Source organism: Meleagris gallopavo, chromosome 9, assembly GCF_000146605.3.
Source record: "Meleagris gallopavo isolate NT-WF06-2002-E0010 breed Aviagen turkey brand Nicholas breeding stock chromosome 9, Turkey_5.1, whole genome shotgun sequence".
Taxonomy (NCBI): Eukaryota; Metazoa; Chordata; class Aves; order Galliformes; family Phasianidae; genus Meleagris; species Meleagris gallopavo.
Window position 1 is genome coordinate 8,655,634 of NC_015019.2, and position 23,409 is coordinate 8,679,042.

Below are 23,409 nucleotides of genomic sequence, written 5' to 3' on the forward strand. Positions count from 1 at the left end.
GGGAGCCGGGGAGCGCCGCGCTGACAGCGCTGCGGGCGGGACGCGGTGTTCTGGGCTGCGCGGTGCGGGTTGTCTTCGAGTTAAGGTAACGTTCATCAGAGCGTTACCTGCGGAGTGCCGGGCTTCCTGTGCTGGGATGGGCGCACCAACGTCTGATTGCAGACTCAAGTGCTGTCTCTGAGCTATGAAGTGTGTTTAATTTTCAACATCTGTTACGGTCTCTGAGTCCATTAAGTCGTGCTGAGAAAAATGTTTTCTTGCTGAAGTGTTTTGCTAGACTAGACTTTAAAGACGAAAGAGGGTGTAGCTCAGATTGGGTTTTATGTGGGTAGCAGTTGTAATGGCAGAGGGGGCAGATGGCTAATAAAGGTTATTAGGAAATTACTCAGGAAGAGAAGGGTAACGAGGAAGCCCGCTGGGAGCAGGCGGCAGCTGTGTGCCTGGTGCAGACTGCAGCTGAGGAGAAGTTTGGGGGGAAAACGTTTGGTAAAGAGCTGTGGCCAGAAGAGCACTTCTGTGGTGGATTCTGTTGTCCTTTGAGCAGATCCTGTGTAGCCACATGAACAAAATAGCATAGCATCGCATGCCTCCTGCAGATATTATAACTCAACTCTCAAATCACAGCAGCAGCCTAAAGCTGGAGTTTAATCTTCTTATCACCGATAAGCAAAGGGGTTTTCTTTGAGCAATATTTAATTTGCTTTTGGAGAGCTTTTGTAGATTGATTTTATCATCACTATTGATACCCTGTCACAGCATTCAGCCTTACGGTTGGCATCCCCTGTTCAGTTTATGTCAGCTGCTAATATGCCAGAGGGGGAGGGAGAAGTAACATGCATAAAGTGTGTGGTAGTGCTTTTTGTGGTCACAGAGTGTTCAGGATTCAGTTTTCTTCCCAATTTTTGGGATCTGACTTTGCTTTATCCTTGATGCAGAAGCCAAGTGCTACTCCCAGCCGTGGCAGGTTTCATTTGGAATGATTGAAGACAAATTTGCTCTCATCTGCCTGAACTAAATGGAGAATAGTGCTCAGCATAAATTTTCTTGGTGTGAGGTGTCTGTTTTCGGTGTAGGTAGGAGTAGAACTCCCAAAGCATTTGCAATAGTCCACTCGTGAGAAACTCTGTGAGGTTTCCATGGTCAGCTTAGTGCTGCAGCATGGAGGGCTCTCACCTCCCGTTGTGAGGATGGTGCTGTATTACTGTGGTGTCAGCTAAGTTGTAGGATTTCTCCGTATTCATTGCAACGATCCCCAGAGGTGGCCTCCCTCTTTTAGCTGACAGATGTAATTCTGAAGTTCTGATTAGATGGCCAGGTTGTTTGTAATTAATGAGACAGTATGCTACGTAGTAAAGGTTTGGCGTTGGTGGAATTCTGACTGTAATCACAAGTTTGTCAGAAGCTGAAGGGAAACTTGTTGGATATGAAGGTCAGTGTAATGATAGCTTTTTCCCCTAAAATTTGCACACAGTGATTGGATAAATCTATCAAAGACCTATTTTAAGATCTTAAAATTGTAAAGACAAGCAGCTGCCACTGTGAAAGAGCTGATGTTTGCCTTTTGAAGTTACCCTTGTAAATACAGACCCAGAACTGCAGTCCCATCCTTACAAATCCCAGACCCCATCCGTACACTGGGATCCATGCCAGCACTGGGCTCTCCTGCCAGCGCTCACCTTCCTCCTCCTGTTACAGGGTGTCCCACCTCTGAGCACTGTAGGAAACCCAGGAGAGGCTTAAGGAGAAGAACCCCAGATGTACCCTTGGGGACAGCAGAGGTCTGCGGCAGCCTGGGGCGGTGTCCCAGCGAGCTGGGCTGGGGCTGGCACTGGGCTGCAGCGTTCCTGGGGCTGGGGTTCCGTCCCGGCTGGCGCAGGCTGGGCCTGTTGGGCTGGTCTGGGAGGGGAGCAGGCACAGCCCTTCTGCCGCGGGGCGAGGGAAGCGTGTCTGCATCCGAGCATGCCAGAAGGGAGAGTTGGGTGCCTTACAAATAGGTGTCGTTTTATCCAGACAAACCTAGGTTCTGTATATTATTCTGCGTGTGATTTATACCATCCTTTTGAATACTATCAGATTAAAAATGTATTCTAACTTAAAATTTGCTAGTCTTCTGATTTCTGAATTTATTGCTCTGAGAGCACATAAGCACCTAGGTACAGTAATTTACAAGTTATCCTTCCTGAAATAGATAGCGTGAGTTACATATTCCAAAGTCCTGTGGCAGTGGCATTTACATCAGGCAGGTTTGTACAGCTTTACACTACATTGAAAATGTGCCCTTTCATTTCGTAGACAATGCTCATCTTGTTTTCATGTGCCACACCACGGTAGCCAAGGCTGAAAAGAACAAGCATCTATTTCCCTTTGATGTCAGTTGTGCTGCTGTGGGTGCTCCTGTTGGAAGAGGAGACTGGGCTGTGCAAGGCGCACAGCAGGACTCCTGGTTCCTTGCCGAAGTGTTCTGGTTAATGTGTGCATTTGTCTGCTCAGTATTTTACTTTTCATTTTGGTTTTTCATGTGTCAGTGAGATGTAGAACTGGGGCCATGTGCTCCCTGCTCCCTCGTAGTCTTGTTGCAGTGTCAGGCTGTGATTCAGAGCTGTGCTGATTTCAGGGGGCTTTGTCCTGCGCTGCCTTGCTGCAGCCGTACCCCAGGGAGTAGGAGAGGAGCGAGAGGGTGAGGAGCAGAAACTGTTGGGTAACGTGAAAGCCCAGCACAGGCAATGCAGAAGGAATTTATTCGCCACTTCCTACTGGCAGGCAGGTGGTGTTCAGCCACCTCCAGAAAAGCAGGGCTTCACATATAGTGGTTTCTTGGTCAAACAAATGCCATTGCTCCAAACGTACCCCCTTTCTCTTCCCTCCTGCCAGTTCTTGCTGCTGAGCACGATGCCATGTGGAATGGAATGTCCCTTTGGCCAGTTTGGGTCAGCTGTGCTGCCAGGGCAGTGCAAGGAACTGAAATGTCCTTGGCTCTGTGCAAGCACTGCTCAGCAGCAGTGTGTCATCGTCACTGTTTTCATCAAAAATCCAAAACATGGCATCATATGAGCTTCTGCAGGCAACTTTATCCCAGCCAAATCCATGATAGCCCTGAAGGCCTAACTCAGGTACACGGATTGTGGGAGGAGGAGGGAGCAGCTTTCCAAGTTTTCTGCACCAGTTATCATTTTGAGATTTCCTAATTACTGTGATTGGTGCTGAAACAATTTCTTCTCTACTTTGATTTCTCTTCCCTGGTGATGTTATGATTCACTCTTGGGAGATTTGGAAAACTGCTTCAGGCTTCCTAAACTTATGCAACAGTTGACAACTGGGAATTTGACCTACTTTGGAGTTGCTCTTAAGAACGTCTTTGAGGCTCAACTAAAGCAATGTATATTTTCCAAGCCCACAGGTTAAGGGAATAAATTATTTGTTAGGAAAATTGAAAGTCTGCACTGTGAGGAGAAATAAACAGCATGTTGTAGACTAACAAATTGCCTAGTGCAATTCATGGGAATTTTTCTCACTTGGATAAACAACTGGACATGGAGATTTCAAGCAGAATGCATCAACTGTTCTCTTGTTGGTCTGCAGGATGGAGTAGACAGTGCAGGTGGAGAAAAAATATGTAGTAAAAAAGGAAAAAAACTGCTGTGGATTTCTGTAATTTAAAGAAGCGTATTTGTTTTTTCTTCAAGAGTGAGCAAATGTTCTTTGTGAGCATCTTGGTAGGTGTTAATTACAGTGTTTCATGCCACTTTTCGAAGTAACTGCACTCGCTGGTTCATGGGATAGTGGTTCACTGCATAGTGGGATCTGGTTTGTTGGCACTTCCTGGATCCCTTTTATTTTGGTGATTAAGCTAAGTACACGTTTTCTTCCCATGGTGAAGCAAGAAGTTTTTTAGCAGTACATCACATTTGCACGAGCTGACATTCTTATGTGACATGTAAGGCTGCAGGTTAAAGACAGTGTTACATGGAATAGAGATGAGATCCTTGAAGTGCCGGTCCAGCATGTTAGCTTTCATTTGTATCCTGTTCTTCTGGCATTTACAGAAAATAAGGACCGATTTCCTCTAACTTATAAATAGGGGATTGAAGGAAAAAAAACAAAACCAAACTTCTGAGAATCCAGACTGTGGCATAGTGTGCATGGGTTATTTCCTGTTGGGTGGAATGGCCATAGCATTAAAACTTTGCTAAGAAATATTAGCCAACAGATCTCGGTATGTTTATAGCTGATGATTCAGATTAATAAGGAAGTGTATGTAAGGCTGAATTCTGAGCATAAAAGATTTTAAAGTACAATCATCACTGAATCTTTATTTTCTTCCTTGCAGGGCACTGTTCGAAGGATTATCATAGAGAATCCTGAGCAGGTAGGAAAACTGTTTGCTGCTGGACTCTATGTACCTCTTCCTTCCTGAATTGCCCCAGCTTGGAAAGGTGCTTCCTTCCCTTTGTAAAGCCACACTGAATATTTTGGAATCACAAGGCCCATACCTCGGGGAGAGAGGAAACTATCAGGAACTGAAAGCACTACAGAATTGCTGGCTGGGCTTCTCAGCTCTCGGCATTAAGTCTCCATCAATATGTTTCAATTATATCGTTAGCAGAAAATTTCTGCTTATTTTGGATGTTATTATGGTGGAAGCACAGTTGCTTTGTTTCCAAATGGAGAAGATCAATTTAAAAAACAATAGTTCATAAAGTGACAGAGGAATTTGTAGAGATTTAAAGAAAGCTCTTTGAAAAACCTTCTGCCTTTTTGTTAATTCTTTGTGGCAAACTCCTGAGTGGAATTAGATGTTCATGTCTGGATGTTATGGGTAGAAGTCGTGAAGGTAGAGTGCTTAACAACTGTCTCCTTCCAAGAAGTTGTAAGCAGCCCACCAGGCAGTCTGTCATGACAAGCTGTATGCATTTAACCTGAGCTTGGGGAACAGTGCGGCTGAAAGATGCAGCAGCTACACCAGCAGCTCTGTCTTCATATTCCTGACACACCGAACAATTTCAAAAGCAGTCTGATAAGTACTGTATTTGGCTCTGTTCTCTCAGAGCTCTGCAGGCCTATCCGAACTGGTCACTGGTTTCTCAGTGGTGCCTGGGTGAACGTTTAAAGTGAACAAATTTCATAGCTCCAGGAACTCTAGCTAATGTGACGTAATGTCCACCTTTGGCACACAGCCTGCTCATTTTCTTCTGCCTAGCAGGATTCTGCAGTGAGAGAAAACAGTGCATTTGGCATTATACCATGGGGGGGTGAAGGGAAATAGAGATGCAAGATGAGAATCTGTGTGTACATGCTGTGTGGATACTGCAAAAGAATAAATCCGAGTTCAAAAGGATGAAATGAATGCACACTTAAATATTGGTAACTCCAAAAAAAACTTATCTTCAAGTGCCACTCTGAATCACAAAAGAAAGTCATCATTGTTTAGTTAAAGTTGTACTAAGTCTGAATTTGCTGCCAATGTTTTTGAGTGCTTTTTATTAAAATCTGTTACAGGAGCCATTATCCCCATTTCTTAGAGGGGGGAATTTCTGTCCTGGAAATAATGTCATCTATGAAAAGACAATAAGAAAATATGAACTATTAAATCCCCATCAAGTAAGTTGGTTATTTCTGTTATCTATTGCAAAAGAAGATTCTGTCAGTACAAGTAGTGTTTGTTGTGCTTTGAACTAATGCCAGCCAGAGAACTGCCTTGCTGAGGAAGAGAACACCCTCTCAAAGACTGGAACATAAACTAGTTTCCCATTGGGTGGGTGGGTGATTTTGCCAACAGCATTTTCTTGGATTATAAAAACAGCATGAATGTGTCCCTGATATGGTGTACACTCTGATCCTGTAACTGCTGAAATATTTGTAGAGGAAAATGTCATCAGTTATTTCCTGGAAAATACATTTATATCAACTGAAATAACAAACGCTGAGTAACTCAACTGGAGCTCTTTAATCTGTAAAATACTTAATGGAACAGGATGTATGTGTGTTTTAAATTAAATAATGGAGGTTCCTATTGCCTGAGTATGTTAAGTGGAACAATACAATAAAACATACAGCTCAATTAAGAAAAGTGTGTCTTTTGTGCTTTCATTTGCAGCAGCTAAAATGTGAGGAGTTGGTAAAATACAGTGTTGAAGTAGAATAGCATGAGGCAAACTCATATTCAAATAGTAATAAAAAGCAATTTTATTAACACTATTAAAATACCTGAAACAGTCTTTTGATGCCAAAACACCTTTCATTCATTTATGTATTTTTATTATGCTTTCATCTCACTAAGATGTGTTCAGCAACTTAAAAAAAATTCTCTCCTGTTTTTGTTTTAGGAGAAGCAGTACCAATTTTCCCACCAGTGTCAGATTCCACAGCTGTCTGATCAGTGCAGTGCCATCCAGCCCTGCCAGCAGCCCGAGCAGCCCCCAGTCACACAGCAGTGCCAGCAAACACAGACCAGCAGCCCATGTGAGGTGATACCCATCTCTGTGACTGATGACTGCAGAGGAAATACAGTGAGGAGGGTGACAGTTCAAACCTACGAACAGGTAAGAATCATTTGCTTCATGTTCTACTACTCACAGTATGTTTTTGTACATGAGTACAGAACTTTACAAATAGATTAAGTTACTGATTTCTGCTCTCAAAAGTCCACATTCAAAATCACAGCGTGGTAATTAAGCATTATGTACCTTCTGTAAGTATAAACAGCAAAGTGCTTAAGTGTATCCATCAAGTCTTGCTGCTTTGTTGTGGTGCTTTTTTCTTCCTTTATCTGGGAGTGCTGCTCATTGATTCAGTCAAGTTTCATCTGTCAGTACAACAAAGGCTGAGTAATACAAGACTTTTATGCTTCTTTCCAGTTTTAGTAAAATGTAGGTAAAAAATGCTTTATAAACTGGACATAGACCAATTCAGCACTGCTTTCTATCTGAACTGCTCAGTAGGGGTCTGAAATAACTTTATGTGGAAGTTGGTGTACAGTACTATTTTGGTTGGGGATACAAGTGTGGCAGTCCCTTCTCATGCATCTGTTGAACATACAGGTGGCAAGACTAACATACTGGGTGACCTCTGTATTGGTCTGTGGAAATTTTCCATAGGCAGAGTCCAATAAAACAACTTAGTTAAACTCAGTTTAGGCTGTTTTCACTTTTATTATTCATGTAAGTAAACATTTTATCTTCAGTTGGAGATGCTTCAACATTCTGTTGGGTTTAAAAAAAGTAAAAAAAAAAAAGGAGCTGGCTTATGTAAGTGCCTTTCTGTAAATTCTCAGTGCTGTCCATTTGTATTCTGCCCACTACTACAAACATTAAAGATCATTAAAGGAGGTTTTACTAATTATCTATGCTTTCTGTATTAGAATAATGATGATAACATTGCTGAAAAAGATATTACTTAGCCTATTTCTTGTTGCTGTAAAGGAAGAATTTATTTCTGTATAGTTTACTGAAAACCAGAAGACATGGAACACACAATAACTAGGAAAAGAATAAACAAATCACAGATTGATAAGAGTAAACAAAAAAATTCCATCATGTTAGTAGCATTTTCACATGCAGCTTTCTTCCCAAGGAAGGAATGGGTTATGATCATCTTGCTTGTTACTTCAATTGCTCTCAGGAGAATAATGACCAGCTGGACTGCCGCTACTTTGGTGAGCTCCTTGCTGAACTGAACCGCAAGACCAACGACCTGTACAGCTGTTTACTACAGCATGTGGAAAAGATAGGAGGAAGGTATTGGCCTTATGTCTGTTACCTGACATTCTGATATTCCAGAAATCCTAGGAATGCACAGCTGGGAGCACAGATACAAGTTGATTCGAGTCTTGACAATGTCCTTATCCTTCCCTCACAATCAGCATTACTTTGATACTCCCCTCTCACTCTCACTTGGTGCTTTCAAAGTTCAGAGTGTAACTGCTCTGTAGCATGGGAATAGCGGGATTTAAACATCACAAAGAACACTGGCACTGCTAAGAAAACACCTGATGCATGTCAATAAACTTCACCTTAGTTCTGGGTAAAGACATCACCCCAGCCAATTAAGAACTGAGTTAACCAACCATCACTTGGACAACTGCCCAGAGAAACAGAGTTAGCCTGTGCTGACTGTGCTGTTAGTAATGCAGTCTCCTCACACAGTTGTACAAGGAGTAACATTTAACAACACACCGCCTGTCGCCTTACAGGGAGGCTAACGGTTCTTAATCTCCTGACGAACCTTCTTTGTTCTGCACCGCAAAGGCAGATAGTCTTTTTGTAGCTGTCAGAGAGGTCAAGTTCTGCAAAGTTTACGTTAATCAGCCCACTGCGTTTTGTCTGTTTTCCAGGAACCATGACATTGAATTTACGAGTCAGGTAAGCATCAGGCATGCTCTTACAAAGCTGTTCTCTAAAAGTCGCAGGAAGAATGGTGTGGATCTTGGAGCAAATGAGGCCAAGCGAGTTTAATTGAATGATGCTGATCTTTTGTTAGTTCATGATTTCTGCTTGTTAACAGCATTTAGAGACTGAAACCTACTGCTAGGTATGCATTTGCAAGTGTGATAATACTGAAAGAAAAGAACTTCAGTAATTTGCATTATTATTATTACTATTGCAGTACGAGTCAAATTTTGAGTCTTTCCTGTTACACCAGTAATGGTTTCATTGTAAGACAAACGTACAGAGATGCATATATTTTCAGTATGCATTTTTGCAAAGGATGTTTTATTCTCTTGCCAACAAAGCAGCTGCTTCACAACATGCACTGCTGTGCACTGCAGGAAGTAAAGAAAACTGCCTCTCACTGAGATGAGAGGAGCTTAAGTTGCCAGAATGACTTTCTAGATTTCCTGACTGCTCACTTGTGGGAATCCAGCCATAATGCATACAATCATCAGGACCTTTCTTCTTTTTAAAGTCGTTATGTTTGTGATAGAAATGTTTGTTTAGGATTAAATTACATGAAGCAATACCACTTAATGGCTGTCAGCATCTCCTGTAAAACTTTGGTCATCATTTATTTGTTGACAATCTTTTCATTATTTAAAAACATGAGATTTGCTCACAATCGTTAACTGCTGGGAGCTCTGTTTTAGAATTAAGTGCTATTTCTTAAGAGAGGATGGTTTTGAATGCTGCTTTTAAAATAAACGTTAAGCTTACTGTAGATTTAAATATATACTTCATTTATCACTTCATCTCAGTTTTTATATGCCACACTTTGGAAATTTTCTGGATATGCTCTGATCTATCTTCATTCTTATTTGCCTTGTGCTAAACATGTTTTTCATAGTAGAGCTGTGTAATTAATTAAGAAACCAGCCAAAATTCTTAATCAAGATGTCTCTTTCTTCATCCCTTTGCTTAGACTGAAGATATTGAAGAATTAATTCCCAAAGGACTGTCTGAGGCAACAAAGCAGCAAATTCGTTATCTCCTCCAGGTATGTAAATAACATGGAGGGGAAGTCTGTAGTAACTTGAAGCAGTAGAAGCTGCTGTACACAGACATACCAGGGAATTTGTACGTAACACTGCTATTCTGCTTTTTCTATTTATTCTCTTTAAAGGCTACGGAATCACACTGGTGGTTCAGGTGCCATGCAGCAGTTCATTTCACTGCTCACTTGTTTATTTTAAATTTTTACTGGAACTTCCTTGCAGTTTTTCTGGGACCCGTTTTGGCTTTTGGCAAGTAATGAATGAAAGAAACTGAATTTCAATCTTTTTATTTGTCTGTGTTGTATATTAATGCTTTACTCTAGAAATTAAAGGCAAATAGTAGGTGTCTTACTGAGTGATGAATCAGGTATCAATTACTAATTACATATGCTGCCTCTCTCTAACTTGGGTTTTGCCTTTACAAACGGTCTGGCTAAAAACACTGCTAACTGCACTCACTGCCATGGCACACTTACAGTATCTGGTAATAGAACATATCACTTCTGGTTTGGGTCCATTTATAAATGGCTTTTGGCTTTTTTCTCATCATATTCCTTAGCTACTTAACAAACTCAATGCCTGTGTGTTACAAGGCAGTAATTCAAAAGGAACAAAGTGCCTAAAAAAGTCTTTTTAGAAGATGTGGGCATTTCAAAGAACAGTGAGTACAGTAGTTCTGGAAGTTATTTTCAGCTGTATAGCAGTTCTGTGCTTTTATATATAGTTAAGCATATTGTAAACAAAACTCACTAATTAGAATATATATTTTATTTTTTCTCCTCCTAGATGAGAGTGATATCGGATAAATCTTTGAGACTTGTGCTTTCCACTTTCAAAAACTTACGTGAAGAGCTCTGCCATTTACAGGATGACCTGGGGGTAAGTTGTATTTCTCAGTTCCCATGGCCTCATCCATTTGGTCCCTCTCAGTAAGAAGTCCATTATGATGAAATGTAACTTGTGAAGTCCAAGCTTAGTTGCTTTAATAAAGACGGATGGTTCATTCATTGACTTGCAAGATCTGAACAGTGAATGAGGTTAGACTTCTTCCTAGCAGTGGTTTTCAAGTGGTCAGTTTGTCAAAGCCTAAAAAAAAAAAAATTAAATCAAGAAAGGCTCTGTTTGAATGGATTTAGACTTAGCTCTGCATTAGTATATACAATCTGTATGTGCCAACATCGATGGAGATGTTTTGGAACTGTGTTTCTGTACATGCCCTGTCTGTGTTAGAAACACTGAGTCCTTACTTACCAGTGCTCTTGTAGGAAGCAAGAGTGCTCAACTCCTTTCCTGCCTCATGTATCTTCCACTCTAGAGGAAAGCTGCTGTCAGCTGGCACCTTTAACAACTCAGCAATCCTGAGTTATACAAGCATCACACTTTGTAAACTGGAGCTCTACAGCTCCAGATAGTTACTGTTAGGAAAGCAGATACATTTCTCATGGACAGCCCCAGTACTTGACATCGCTGGAAGCTTCAGAGCGTTCTCTTGTAAAATACAAAGCTTGAAGAAGAGAGAAGGGGTTTACCAGTCACCTCTGACATAAAATGGGTCTGTGCAGTGAAGTGCTCTTTGGATTTTTTTTCTTGAATTCTGTTTAGTAACTACACATAAAAAAGTCTTTCTGGGATACACTGAAAGAGCAGTTTCTGAGACCACTGCTTACCATGCAATATGAAGTCTCACGATGAGCATGGTACTGCTGTAATGAGCATATATGGGCTTTGTAGTTAAAGAAAAAAAAACTTTCAAGAAAACTGGGTATTTATCACTTCATACAAAGTACTTTGCACTTTGAACACACTTAGGACTAAGTTTACTGAAAAACTGCAGTTATTTGCAGCCAACATTTTTGTCTTACAGAAGCTAGAAACTGATAACGTCTTACTTAAGAAGGATTTGGCTTTTAAAGAATCTCAAGTAAAAGAATATGAAACTATGTTGTCTTCTCTGAGAGAGAATAATCGTCAGCAGCAGGTAAATCTAAGAATACAGTTTCAGTATAATTACTATCAGCCATAAACTAGCTTCTGTGCTGGCTTCTGAGTGTTCCAAGTAATTACTGCCTGGCTATAATATGCTGTGTGGGTGATCCTGTTACTCCCCTAAGGAACACCATGCATTCATTCCACTCCTGTGCTTTCCAGCAAGGACTCAGAGATAGTGCTGCCAGGTGTCGGTCTCTGGAAGAACAGCTTCTTTCTCTTCAACTCAACGAAGGAGAAAAGGATTGTCAGTTAAAGGAACTGGAATACTCCAAGCGTGCCTTGGACCAAGAGATCCAGAGTCTTAAGCTACAGGTAATAATACCTTCACTTGCTCTTTGTTCAGCTGCTGTTATTCACAGATGCAGATGTCCTGGTGAAGAAAATAATATTAAAGAAATTCCTTTAAAATAAAAAATACTTTTTTTCCTTTAGATCTGCTCCAGTCCAACAATTCAGACTACCACAGATGAACTCTCCAGCCGTTATGTAGAGATGATCAATAACTTGAGAGAGGATAAAGACCGTGAGATCCGCAGTCTTAGGGTATGTTGATGAACCTGGTATATGTGCACTTGTCACCTTTTGTGACAGGAGGTATCAGGCTATTTTTTAATTAAGAAAAGATCTATAGGATGCTTTTTACGTATCTTTTGGTTCTGCAATTATTTTATACAGTACTAATGATAGCACTGAAACTCATAAAACTGTGACTTAAAAAACCAAATTCCTTTGACGCTCGTGATTTTAACCAACAAAATATATACAGAGTTTACTGTATACTGTACACTTTATGTATACAGAAAGGTCACCTGCAGGGAGCGCCAAACACCAAACTAAACTGTTTCTCAACTTGTATTTCACAGTCTCAGTTGTGCCAATTCCAGCAAGATATATCAAGGCAAGAAGGGAACAACAGCGACTTGCAAATAAAGCTGCATGAACTGACAGCAATGCTGGAGGAGAAAGATGTTTGTATTAAACAACAGCAAGAGGTAAAATAGTACAGTGCATTTCTTGTCTAAGAATATTCTGTGTTTGAGCCTTCACTTGCTTTGAAGGTAGCAATTTAACTAGGAAGTCACGTGTACCCTCCTGGTTCGGGAACTGGGGTTAGGATTATTATTATTATCATTCACTGAGCTAAAATCAATAATACTGTTTGTTACTCCACCACTTCTCTTGGAAGGACATGCATACTATTTCAGAGCATTCTTTGATAAGAATTTCAGCATGGATTCTGCTGTGACTTCAGTGAACCAGTACATCAGAAAGCATTATTTATTTTACTTGAATGTTCACTTCTGGTTTTCTCAGGAACTCTTCAGACTCAAGCATGAGAGAGCATCAAGCAGTCAGTCCCCTGGTGTAACAGCTATCATCACGAAGAAGTAATGTAGTTATTTATCTTTCTTAAAAATACATAATCTTCATTTTCCATTGCATAGCTTCTATTAACTATGTCCTTACCTCCTGAAAATGTCTTAATGCCAAATGTCTGTTCAACTTTTGCAAAAGGGAAAAGCTCCATCTAGTAAAACCTGTTTGGAAAGATTCAATCCTAAGCACTGTAATAGCAAATGGAGGGGTGGCCAACATGTTACAGACATTTAAATTGCAGTGTTAGCATTTTTGTTACTAGTAAGAATATGTGGAAATTGTTAACTGACAGGATTATGGGGCAACAAGATCAGAGATAGTGGTCTGGATACAGATACGCAGATTTTGGTTTGATAGTTTACAGCTGAGCAATTCTTTCCAATACAGGTACAGGAATCAGTATCCTATCCTGGGTCTTTTGTCGGATGACTACAAGGTTACATCACCTGTCAACAAGTCACAAACTATTGTAATTGAGAGGACTGGAGAGATATGGAAACATGTAAGTTCATCTAGGGATTCACTACTATGGAGTATTTAATTTTTCTTCAAAGACATTATGAGCCAAAACTGATGTCTGAGAAAAAGCAATAGCATTAATTTAGTCATGCTGCAAAAAGCAAGGCAATTGAGTCAAGTCAAGGAACTGCACTGTCTGGTGCAAGGAGGCAGTAATTGCTAGGTAGAGTACAAGTAAAACTGTGTTGTTATTTTCTGACCTTTAATTACCTGCAACAAAGGAAGTGGTGTTGCTCTAACAGTCTTTGCCCGGGTGCACGAGGCAGTCCTCCAGGCATCACTATCTGTAGTGAGGAGTTGAGAACTTCTTCAGTGCTCTACTCTCAGGTGAAAGGTACAGGTGGTGTGTTTTGGGTGCATGGTATTCCTCTGAATCATGAGTATTAATTACTCTACACTATTATTAAAACAGATTAAGCACCATGTTCCTGAAACTTACACAGAGACAGAGCAGTGACTAATCCAGGAAACACAGAAGAGTGGTGACTTCTTTTTAAAGAGTGACTTAAAGTTACAGAAGGTGGGACTGTAGAAGCTGTTTATGTTACAGGGCACAGGATAGTGTCAAATCTGAACACAAGGTGAAGACTTGAGAAAAATCAGCACGGCCAGCTCACAGCCAGTACAGAAACGTAAGAATAGCTTTCTGGGGGACACAACCAAGAAAAAGCAACTTAAGGCAACATGAGCAGCCTGAGTAGGCTGAAAGTAAAACATCTGGCAAGCAAGGAATTAACAAAGTAATAAACAATAGTAATAAAAAGCTAAAATCTCTTCCCAGCTTACTTGAAAAGTTAGTCATCGTTTCCATTTTTACAATGGAAAATATGAGTGTATGCTGCATTTAAAGAGATCGATACCACTGAATAAATAAGAACTATTAACTGGTTGCATTTTAAGTTTCCCAAGGTCTTTATTACTGGTGCAAGTTTCAGCTGAAACAAAATGACTTTGTTGCAAGATAAACTTGATAAATCCAGTTTAAGAAGTGCCAATTTCCTCCAAGCTTGAGAAATATTTTTTCTTCATTTATGTTTTGTCAACCGAATCTTTCTATCTGCATTCATTACTGAATAGCAATGCTGACTGATAGGTATCTGAACAGGGTACTGAAAGTAGCATGTGTGTGACAGTGCCTTTCAAGTAATAAGTATTTATTATGCTGACTCTTTTAGGATGTTCAAGTAGAAGTACTTCAATCTGAGTTACATTAGAGAAAAATTCTTCGGTAGAAACTCTGTAATGTCTGCTATTTAGGTGTCTGATAACTTCCTGTGCTTGCTGGTATTCATAAATATAAAAACAACCCCTCCCAATATTGTCTGCTCTTGTGATTACTGAAGACAGTGAATGATGCCAGTTCTGACCTCTGCCACTTCCTGGACAGAACTGTCTGCAGCTTAATGATATGACTGACTATTCCACAACTAGCTGCTGTAAGAGCTGACATGCATTGCACTTGTGAAGGGGAAAGCTCACTCAGACACTTAAGAGACTGTTAGAGAAAATAAGTATACAGTTAACTGAAGCATTCTTTGTACAGCAGACAGTTCAGTGAGAATGCATATTACTTTGTAACAGGCTGCTTGTTTCTTTGCTTTCAGGAATGAAAGAAATCCCTCAGCCATCCAAGCTGGTTAAAGGAGTCTACAACAAATACCTAAAATTGCTTTCTTTTCTGCTTTTTTTTTTTTCTTTTTTTGCCTCAGTAGAAGGTTTGGTCTGATAGTGAGAGAAAGGCCAAGGAAGAAATTAAGAACAGGAAAGCATGAAGGCAATGCAAGACAGTATCTTGTCCTCATCGTAACAAACTGAGGTACCTGTGTCTGTGACTTGCTGCTAACATCTGTGCACAAAGTATTCGTACTGTTTCATGCACTTACTTTTCTCTAAGAAGAGAATGGTATGCCATGCTGGTGAGGACTTCAGTATTTCCTGATGTGCCTACCATCTGTTCTTCAGTCACTCTTTCAGCAATCTAAAAGACAAAAGTAGGAACTCTGAAACATTTTTGTTTCCTCTTGATAGCATTATCCGCGTTTTTTCTCTCCTATCTGCTTGTGATTGAGAAGTGAGAGTGATACAAATCTAAGTCACACACACACACACACACACACACGGAATGGCTGGTTTCAGTACAGACAGAATCACAAATTGTCAATTCATCTACTGCAGCCTGTTCAAGATGAAGTAAAACCTGGTAAGAACTGTCACGGGGAATGTTACTTGCGTTACATCTGCCTGTCCAAAACTAAACCACAAAGGAAAATGACTTCATTTGTTCCAGATATACAAAACATAGCAATTGAATTAGCAAATGACTTGATTTGGGCTGCTGCCAATTCTGAAGAATGTTACTGACATCAGAATTAACGTATTTCAGGTACACCACTATAAGCCCCCAAACCAGCCACAACTATTTATTTTGCTGTGTTTGAAAACATCAAGATCTCATTATATTTTTATATAGAAAAACTTAGCTCATAGAGTATATTTTATTATCAGACCGACCTACTATTTACAGTTTTTTGCTCCATGCAAGACTATGGGAATTCTCTCATCTGATTTGCTACAAATAATTAAACTGCTTTGGTATAAATAATTATGTAGCTGTCTAACCAACACAGTGTGTTAGGTGAGCGGGAGAAGTACTAAAAGAAAATCATAGGCAAAAAGCTTTATGCAGTCAGAAGGTGCTAGCTGTGTATCACAGGGTTCTTGCTTTGCTCTTTCTCGTGGAATCATAGAATGTTTCTGCAGACACACACATACTGCTGTTCGCAAATAATATACAGCATAGACACTGTTTAATGGTGAAAGAACCCTGTTGGCAATATATGTTAAATAAATATAACTTTCTGAATCATGACTCTACTGGAAACAACTTCTATCTACCCAGTACTGGAGGGGGTTGTTTTAGGGGACGTGATGCTTTTCTGAGGCAACAGGTTTCTCTATACCAATCTTTACAAGTAAAGGGACAGTGGGATGTTTCTTTTCTTGCAGTTGATTCCAACCTTCCCTCAGTTAATATAACAGCACAGAAAAACATAGTACTGTCAAATGTATTCTATCATAATAACTTTACGGCACTGTCTAATGACTAGCATCCCTGGTGTCCCAGACCATAAAAATAGAAAAATAACAATACATTTGTTTAATGTCATCATACTGATGGGTGCAGATTTCCCAATGAAAAGAGACAAAACAACTTTTTGACTTACTGTGGTCTTTGCCATGAACTCATCTGGGCTTGACAAGCTAGAAGCATTACACAAACAGTTCCAAAGAAAGAAGCTGCAAACAGCAGAAACATCAGTTAATAATGGTCATACTTTGCATTCATTTCAGCTACTGCAATGGCTGTACAATGTATTTACAAATCCTTCTGGAAGGTAACTACTAAACAAATGTTTCTTTAAGTCTGTATGACTTTCTTAAGTCTATAACAGCACAACAAAAGCAGCAAATGCCCTTACAGACAAAAGAATGCAGACTGAATGCAGTCAGAGCTGCTGGGTGTTGTGTTGTCATTCGATGACAAGGCCATGATTAGGCAAATGAACTGTTTTGCATATACAGCTGCCATTATGATCCATTTGAAAACATGATGATTGTTCCCCATACTTAGAGAGCTGGTAGCACACACACTACTAAAAATATATATTTATAATTAAAAAAGAAAAAGAAGCCTGGTTTTCTAACCAGAAGAGACAGATGTCAGTAGTGCATTGTGTAGTAAGGACCAGCTGCTCTGAGGCTCATGAGATTAACTTAAAGCATCCATATACTGTACATTCTGAAGCACTGATTGCCAGAACAACACATTTTACACCCAGGTACCACAGAGCAATAGATACTTGTTGAAAAGCAGAACTAGACAAGATGAACCATAATGACCATTTGGGGCTGGTTTTGTTTTTAAATTGGGTTTATTTAATAAAGCAGAATTAGTAGTTTTATTATAAAAATAACTGATATTTGCTCTTGCATCCTTTCCAGTGAACTGAAACTGATTTACCTAACGTTATTTCTGCTGGACACATTTTTCACACTTACTCATCTCTGTAAATGCCAGTTATCACTCAAACTATCAACAACATTGACAATTTTTCAGGTGTGTCCACTGAGATTGCTACATTTTTGCAGGAGCAAATTCAGAAAATCAAAGGCAGCGTTTCTGCATTTACAACAGTGTCTGTACTGCCCTTGTCAACTACTAATGGTTTTATCAACTGAACCCTCATGGCCTGAGGTGATCTGACAGAACAGTTTCTTGTTCTTAAACTGAAAAGTAGGAGAAAAAAGTTTCTTTTAATTTCTCTTGCTGATCTTTCCACATAACTATGTAATGTGAACAGTTTCTCTGCCCCAGCTGTGAAATGAAAGCCAAATACAGTCCTACTGTAGAAGTTCCTGACACCTTTAGCACTGTCTGAAGAGTCAACATAAGCTGTGAATGCTGCCGCAAGGTAACAAACAAACCTTTATTCCAACTTTTACCTTGAGATTACTTTGTTGGCATTCCTCCATATACTCTCTCTGTTTCATCACCTTTAACTGTGGGCACTTGAAACCTGAAGAAAAACAATAGATGATGATGAAGTCATGAATCACTTTAAATTGCTTCTGGCATTTATGAATTCTGTCATTCAAATAAAAAAATGCAATGAACAGCTGACATTCAGAAACACTTCTGCACGTCTGTGAAACTTGCTGCTTGCTCAAGCAAACGTGAGCTGTTTGTGCATCATGTACAACACCACAGAACAGGCAAAGGGAAATCCAAACAGGCTCAGGGACACCTGAGCCACCTCCGTGCCCCAGGGCAAACAGCTTTACTTACAGCACAGGTCACTCACTGTGCCTTGACAGAAGGCACAGTGGTGCTGAGCTCAGGCGCGCAAGGCAGGGCAGGTGCAGCCTGCAGGGCGCAGGGATCTGGGGATGCACTGTGAAGAATTTTACTGTGACTTCACAGGATGCATTTTAAAAATCATGACACCTCTGATAACAGCCATCCCAAGCTAAACATATACTGGCTAAGTGCATTGAGAAGAATACAGGAACTTCCTCAAACCACTGTGAAATTTAAGAACACGGATACCGATACTTACTGTTTTTCCCTTCAACAGTCCTTATTTCCACATTGTCCCTTCTTAGCTACGCCTCACTGTCCATTTTGCTGTTTCACTGCCAAAAGAAGAAAGAAATAATGAATATAATGACATGTTCAAATTGCTAAAGCAATAAGCCAACCACACTGCAGAGGTAACTCATCCTCGTACTTCCCACTGGAGAAGGCTGCCCATAACCACGTCCATTAAACTCAGCTCAGGTTCTCCATCTATCTGTCACAGCGAGCAGGGCTCCTACACAGAGGCTACTAGGCTGTACTTGTTCTTCAGCTCCTCTTTCCCTTCCTAAATTTGTTCCTCATCTGACAGCAACGAACTACAGCTAACCTCATATCTTGCAAAATTTGCTCCTCACAGATTTCCACATTTCAAAAGGTAAAACTTTTTTCCTAACTAGAAAGAAATCTCACTAGGCAGACCTACAGGCTGCGAAACACTCAAAACCAATTTCAACTTCTGTAATAAAGCATTACAGAACTTTGTATGATGATGAAGCTGAAAATGAAGTAAATCTTTATCCAGCACCCACCGTATTGTTTTTGGCATCATTCCATATGTTAAAAGACAAACCACAAACAGCACTCAGTGGACTTTATAGTGTGTAAGAGTTTAGGGCATGGAGTAACTACGTGCAACAGAAAATCTGAGTAAAAGAATTGATGTCCCACGCTGCACTGTGCTTTTTAGGATGGTAGACACCAGTGGTTCTGAACTAACATTTATTCTGAGAAGTTTTGGCACATCCCATAATTGGAATAAATAAGCATTATTTAGGGAGTTTTCTCAGATGAAACCTGTAAAAAATAACCATACATGACAAAAACAGTACAGCTGTCTACTGTTTTCCTCAAACTTCAGAAAGATCAGAGTAACTTAACATGGTAATCACTAGAAGATGTGGTGTCACTTCCAAAACCTTGAAAACTATAAGCAAAAATCCAGAACTAAAAGATGGTGTCTGGATGAGGTGCTGCGTGATATGGTTTAGTAGCTTAGTGGTAGTAATGGTGATAGGAGTTCAGTTGGACTTAGATGGCCTTGTAGGTCCTTTCTAACCTTGTGATTCTATGATTCTATGACAAGATAACAACTGGCGTTCAGTTAGAGATTTAGAAAATAAGAAATCCAAATTTGGTGTGTATTATCTCATCTTACACAAAACAACCATTTGTCATAGAAAGAATTACCTACATCTGTGTGTTTTAAACTGAAATCTTGTAAGCTCAAAACCTTCCATTGTATTCCTCTGTCTGCCACCCCTATGGCCTGTTCTGTACCACACCAACTCTGGTGGGTCCTTAGGCAATGCAGAACTGAATCTGGTTTCAATGCTGGCTGAAGATCTTAAAAGTACTCACATATCTGGTTATTCTGTCCATTCTCGAGGTGGAAAAATGAGCCAGCCAGGTCTTCAGCCTGCTACGAAGGATCTCCTCCAGTCTACGTATTCAATATAATTTCAGGAATAAAGTATTAAAATTGCCAACAAAACAAAAGATTAATTTTTAAGATTTTGTGAATGTCACTGTCTCCTCCTCTGTCTGCTGGACCTACAGAAGAAAGTATCAGAAACAAACACCAGACTATTCCATTAACAATGTCTGCATAGTTTGCCTGCACAAAAGCCACACGCTGGCTGGCTAAAAGCACACTGGAAATCCTCAGTGAAGTGCATCATTTTCTTAGAGGTTCCAATCTATCACTGATGCCATGATTCAAGTATTCTAAAAAGAGAAGAAAATTAAGAAAGCAGTACTTCTAGAATTTCGACAGCTGCTCTTATTATAAAGCTAATAAAAGACAGCACCTACCTGCCTTTTTCCAAAAATTGGAATGTTATGTTCTCTTCACTTGAAGGAAAGAATTTAAAAGGTACAGCACTATCACATGTGATAATTATTTAGAAACAGAGGTACGTATGTTACCTGTAACCTTAGGGGGTTAACTGGAACCTCAGTATTCCCTCTCAACAGTGGTACACACACATACCTCAGGTAACCTGTTCACTTGAGATGTTACTACATTTCATATCAACCAGGGAATAACAACGTAACTAAAATATTAAGGCAAAATTACACCGAATGAGACTTTCCTAAATCAGCATAAATGAGAAATAGACTCCAAAATATTTGGAGTGCAAGAGATGCATTTTATTGTATGCCCGTTACGATGAGTAACACATTTAGAAATAATAATCCCACACAGTGACAATCTTATTTTACAGCGTGTACATCATTTTTTACAGCCACATAAAACACGTATTTTTCTAAGAGATTTCCCAAATTTCACTTCCTGAAGTTTAGAAATATAAAAAAAAATTTTCTCAAGGAACTGATTCTCATCTGGTGCAAAAACAAAATATGAACATTATCTGAAACACAAAGCCACAATATAGCATGAAGTTACAATTTCTCATGTGAACAGCTGTGTGCAAACATGAAGCAACTAAAAAGAGTAAAAAATACACATTATATGCGTAACACTTATGAACAGGTTGTTCATTAAATAGCCCTAGACCAGCTCGTTATATTAAGCGCCATTTGATTTGCAGCATGCTAACACAAAGCATTGTTTAAAGGGATGCATATTTTAAATGTATACACTGTAAACTGAAGATCCATCTCCAAACTCTAGCGGCAGCATATTTCTCTGGCTAAATACTGCATATATACTTTCTTACAGATTGAAAATGCACGTTTATAGCGTGGTATAGATTTCTTTTTTTTTAAGAATTGATTAAAAGGTGCAATTTTATGTCTATATTGAAAATTTCATATTAGGAGGTAGGGCAATTGCCATACCTGTTAAGAACACTGCCCTAAAGAGCTTCTAAGTACTTTGAATTTTAATTAAAAACAAACTATAGTTTTTTTCAATTTTCTTTTTAATAGTACTTTGAGATCTTAAAGTAGTGAGAAAAAAAAAGTAGTGCTGAGTAGCAACACTATTAGCTGCATCCGTTTCATCCTTAAAAAATAGAATCAGATTCAAACTTAATTTTATGTGCCATACTGAACAACATTCAGCCATAGTTTCAGGTAAAAAAGGGAAGTTATGTACATACACGTCTTTAAGCCTAGCACCAAAACACCACCTCTGAGATCACAACGCTGTGTTTTTATCATTGTATCCTGCAATAAAATAGGTTAGCAGCTTTGAAAATCATTACAAATTTCTTGTTGGACCTAAGTAATAGAGGAAACCAAAAAGTTTCCCAATGAAATGTTGTATTTGTTGAAAGCAGGACAACCTCCCCTAACTGACCTATTCTAGAATATAATTTCCAGGCACGATTTCAAACGTTATGATCAAGTGACTGACGAATACTCTTCTCTCAGAACCACACAAGAAGCCAGGCCCAGCTGCCTCAGCAAACCAGCTGTGAAGAATCCCGTCACACATCTGAACTGTTTCAGTATGGAGACAAACGCTCTCACTGACAAAACGGGTAACACAATCATCTTCTTTTTGTCTTCCATAGCTTAGCAACGCGTAATACTACTACTTGAAGACATTCATTCATCTTTCTGCAAATTTAAGACATTCATTCATCTTTCTGCATTCTATAGTGCTCTTCAGGTTCTGATAAGCAACAATCATAGGGCTATGAGATCCCCTGTCAACCCTAATACTTTAAGACTTTTAATACAAAGAATGTAAAGTTATGATTTAATATCGAGCTTTGAAACCAGGAGAAACAGTTCATGAGATTTTTTTTTCCCCAATTATCATAACACAGTTTCTAAATTGCTTCCTTCTTGACATCATATATTACATTATGGCCTCTCTGTGGTGCCTCATTATATGCTGATTTTTTTCTGATGGTCTACGGAATCCCTTTTTGCAATACTCACACCTATGTGGATAGTCTTTTGTGTGTATTGATATTACATGTCGTTTAAAGCCTGACGCATCCGTAGTGCTATATTCGCAATACTGGCATTGATAAACTTTTCTTCCACTGTGTGTCTTCATGTGCTTCTTAAGTTCAGTTTGCTGCCTAAATCCTCTTTTACATCTTTTGCATTTAAAAGGCAGGTCCTTGGTGTGAACTGAGAGGATGTGCCCGCTCAGTATAAAAGGATCTGACGTTTTAAAGTCACAGTGTCTACACTGATGTATCTTTTTACCTTTATGGGTTTCACTATGCTTTTTGAGCTCTGATGGACGATGGAAGCCTTTTTCACATACCTCGCATTTGTGGGGAAAATCCTTCGTATGAACTGAAATAATGTGTCGCTTCAGGTCACTGGAGTTGGTGCTCTTATGGTCACAGTGCGGACACTGATGAGTCTTATGCCCTTGAAACAACTCTGTGTGCTGCTGCAGCTCCTTTTCATCTGTAAAAGCCTGGGGACAGTGCTCACATTTAAATGGCAAGTCATTCCCATGTTTGGTTTTGATATGAGTTTTCAGATTGGACTGATCAGCACACCTGAAGACACAGTGCTGACACTGGTATGGCTTTTCCCCAGTGTGGGTCCTCATATGCTTTTTCAGCTCTGACGGATGACGGAATCCTTTCCCACACTCCACACATACATGAGGGAAGTTCTTACTGTGAACTGCAAGTAGATGTCTATTGAGCAGCCCCTGCTCTGCAGTTTCATAGTCACAATATTTGCACTTGTGCAGTTTAGGCTCTTTGTCCCTCAGTATTAGTTTATTAGAACTCAACGGGCTTGCTTCTCTGTATCTTCTTGTATATTCCGTAAACTCATGGGTTTTATCAACTTTATTTATAAGTTTATGGCTTTCCAGATGATTGTGGAAACTTACTTTTTTGTTAGTTGTAAAGTCACAGTCTGTACACTGGTATTTCTTCTTAATCATATGATCTGGATGATTCTTCATATGCCTTTTCAAGAATCCTCTGGATTTAAATTTTTTCCCACATATATGACAAGGGTAAACTGTTAAGGGCTGTCCATCAGGACCTATTATAACAGCTGTTTTTAAACA

General features: G+C 39.6%; 2 protein-coding genes across 11 annotated transcripts in view; one reads left to right on the top strand and one right to left on the bottom strand.

Moving 5' to 3' along the window:
* The window catches only part of POF1B (POF1B actin binding protein), a gene marked incomplete at its 5' end in the record, with an annotated part of 18,650 nt that extends 2,478 nt beyond the window's left edge, over window positions 1-16,172 (top strand). The window contains 15 exons of the mRNA XM_010715419.3: window positions 4,328-4,366; window positions 5,497-5,598; window positions 6,324-6,539; window positions 7,618-7,733; window positions 8,330-8,357; window positions 9,352-9,426; window positions 10,211-10,303; window positions 11,289-11,402; window positions 11,573-11,725; window positions 11,846-11,956; window positions 12,277-12,405; window positions 12,728-12,801; window positions 13,178-13,292; window positions 13,860-13,941; window positions 14,914-16,172. Of these exons, the coding sequence (XP_010713721.2) occupies window positions 4,328-4,366; window positions 5,497-5,598; window positions 6,324-6,539; window positions 7,618-7,733; window positions 8,330-8,357; window positions 9,352-9,426; window positions 10,211-10,303; window positions 11,289-11,402; window positions 11,573-11,725; window positions 11,846-11,956; window positions 12,277-12,405; window positions 12,728-12,801; window positions 13,178-13,292; window positions 13,860-13,871 (1,377 nt within the window). The remainder of the gene's footprint in view (window positions 1-4,327; window positions 4,367-5,496; window positions 5,599-6,323; window positions 6,540-7,617; window positions 7,734-8,329; window positions 8,358-9,351; window positions 9,427-10,210; window positions 10,304-11,288; window positions 11,403-11,572; window positions 11,726-11,845; window positions 11,957-12,276; window positions 12,406-12,727; window positions 12,802-13,177; window positions 13,293-13,859; window positions 13,942-14,913) is intronic.
* The window catches only part of ZNF711 (zinc finger protein 711), a 31,428-nt gene continuing 14,587 nt past the window's right edge, over window positions 6,569-23,409 (bottom strand). For 5 of the 10 annotated variants that reach the window (XM_019618181.2, XM_019618179.2, XM_019618180.2 and 2 more), the window contains one exon: window positions 20,576-23,396. In XM_019618181.2, coding sequence (XP_019473726.1) covers window positions 22,219-23,396 — 1,178 coding nt within the window. In that variant the 3' untranslated portion in view covers window positions 20,576-22,218. Of the gene's footprint in view, window positions 6,803-9,695; window positions 10,511-11,735; window positions 11,784-12,880; window positions 12,952-15,192; window positions 15,288-16,533; window positions 16,607-17,812; window positions 17,887-18,426; window positions 23,397-23,409 lie in introns of those variants that run through there. The other 5 variants (XR_004160655.1, XR_002117678.2, XR_004160657.1 and 2 more) reach the window with 5 other exon arrangements.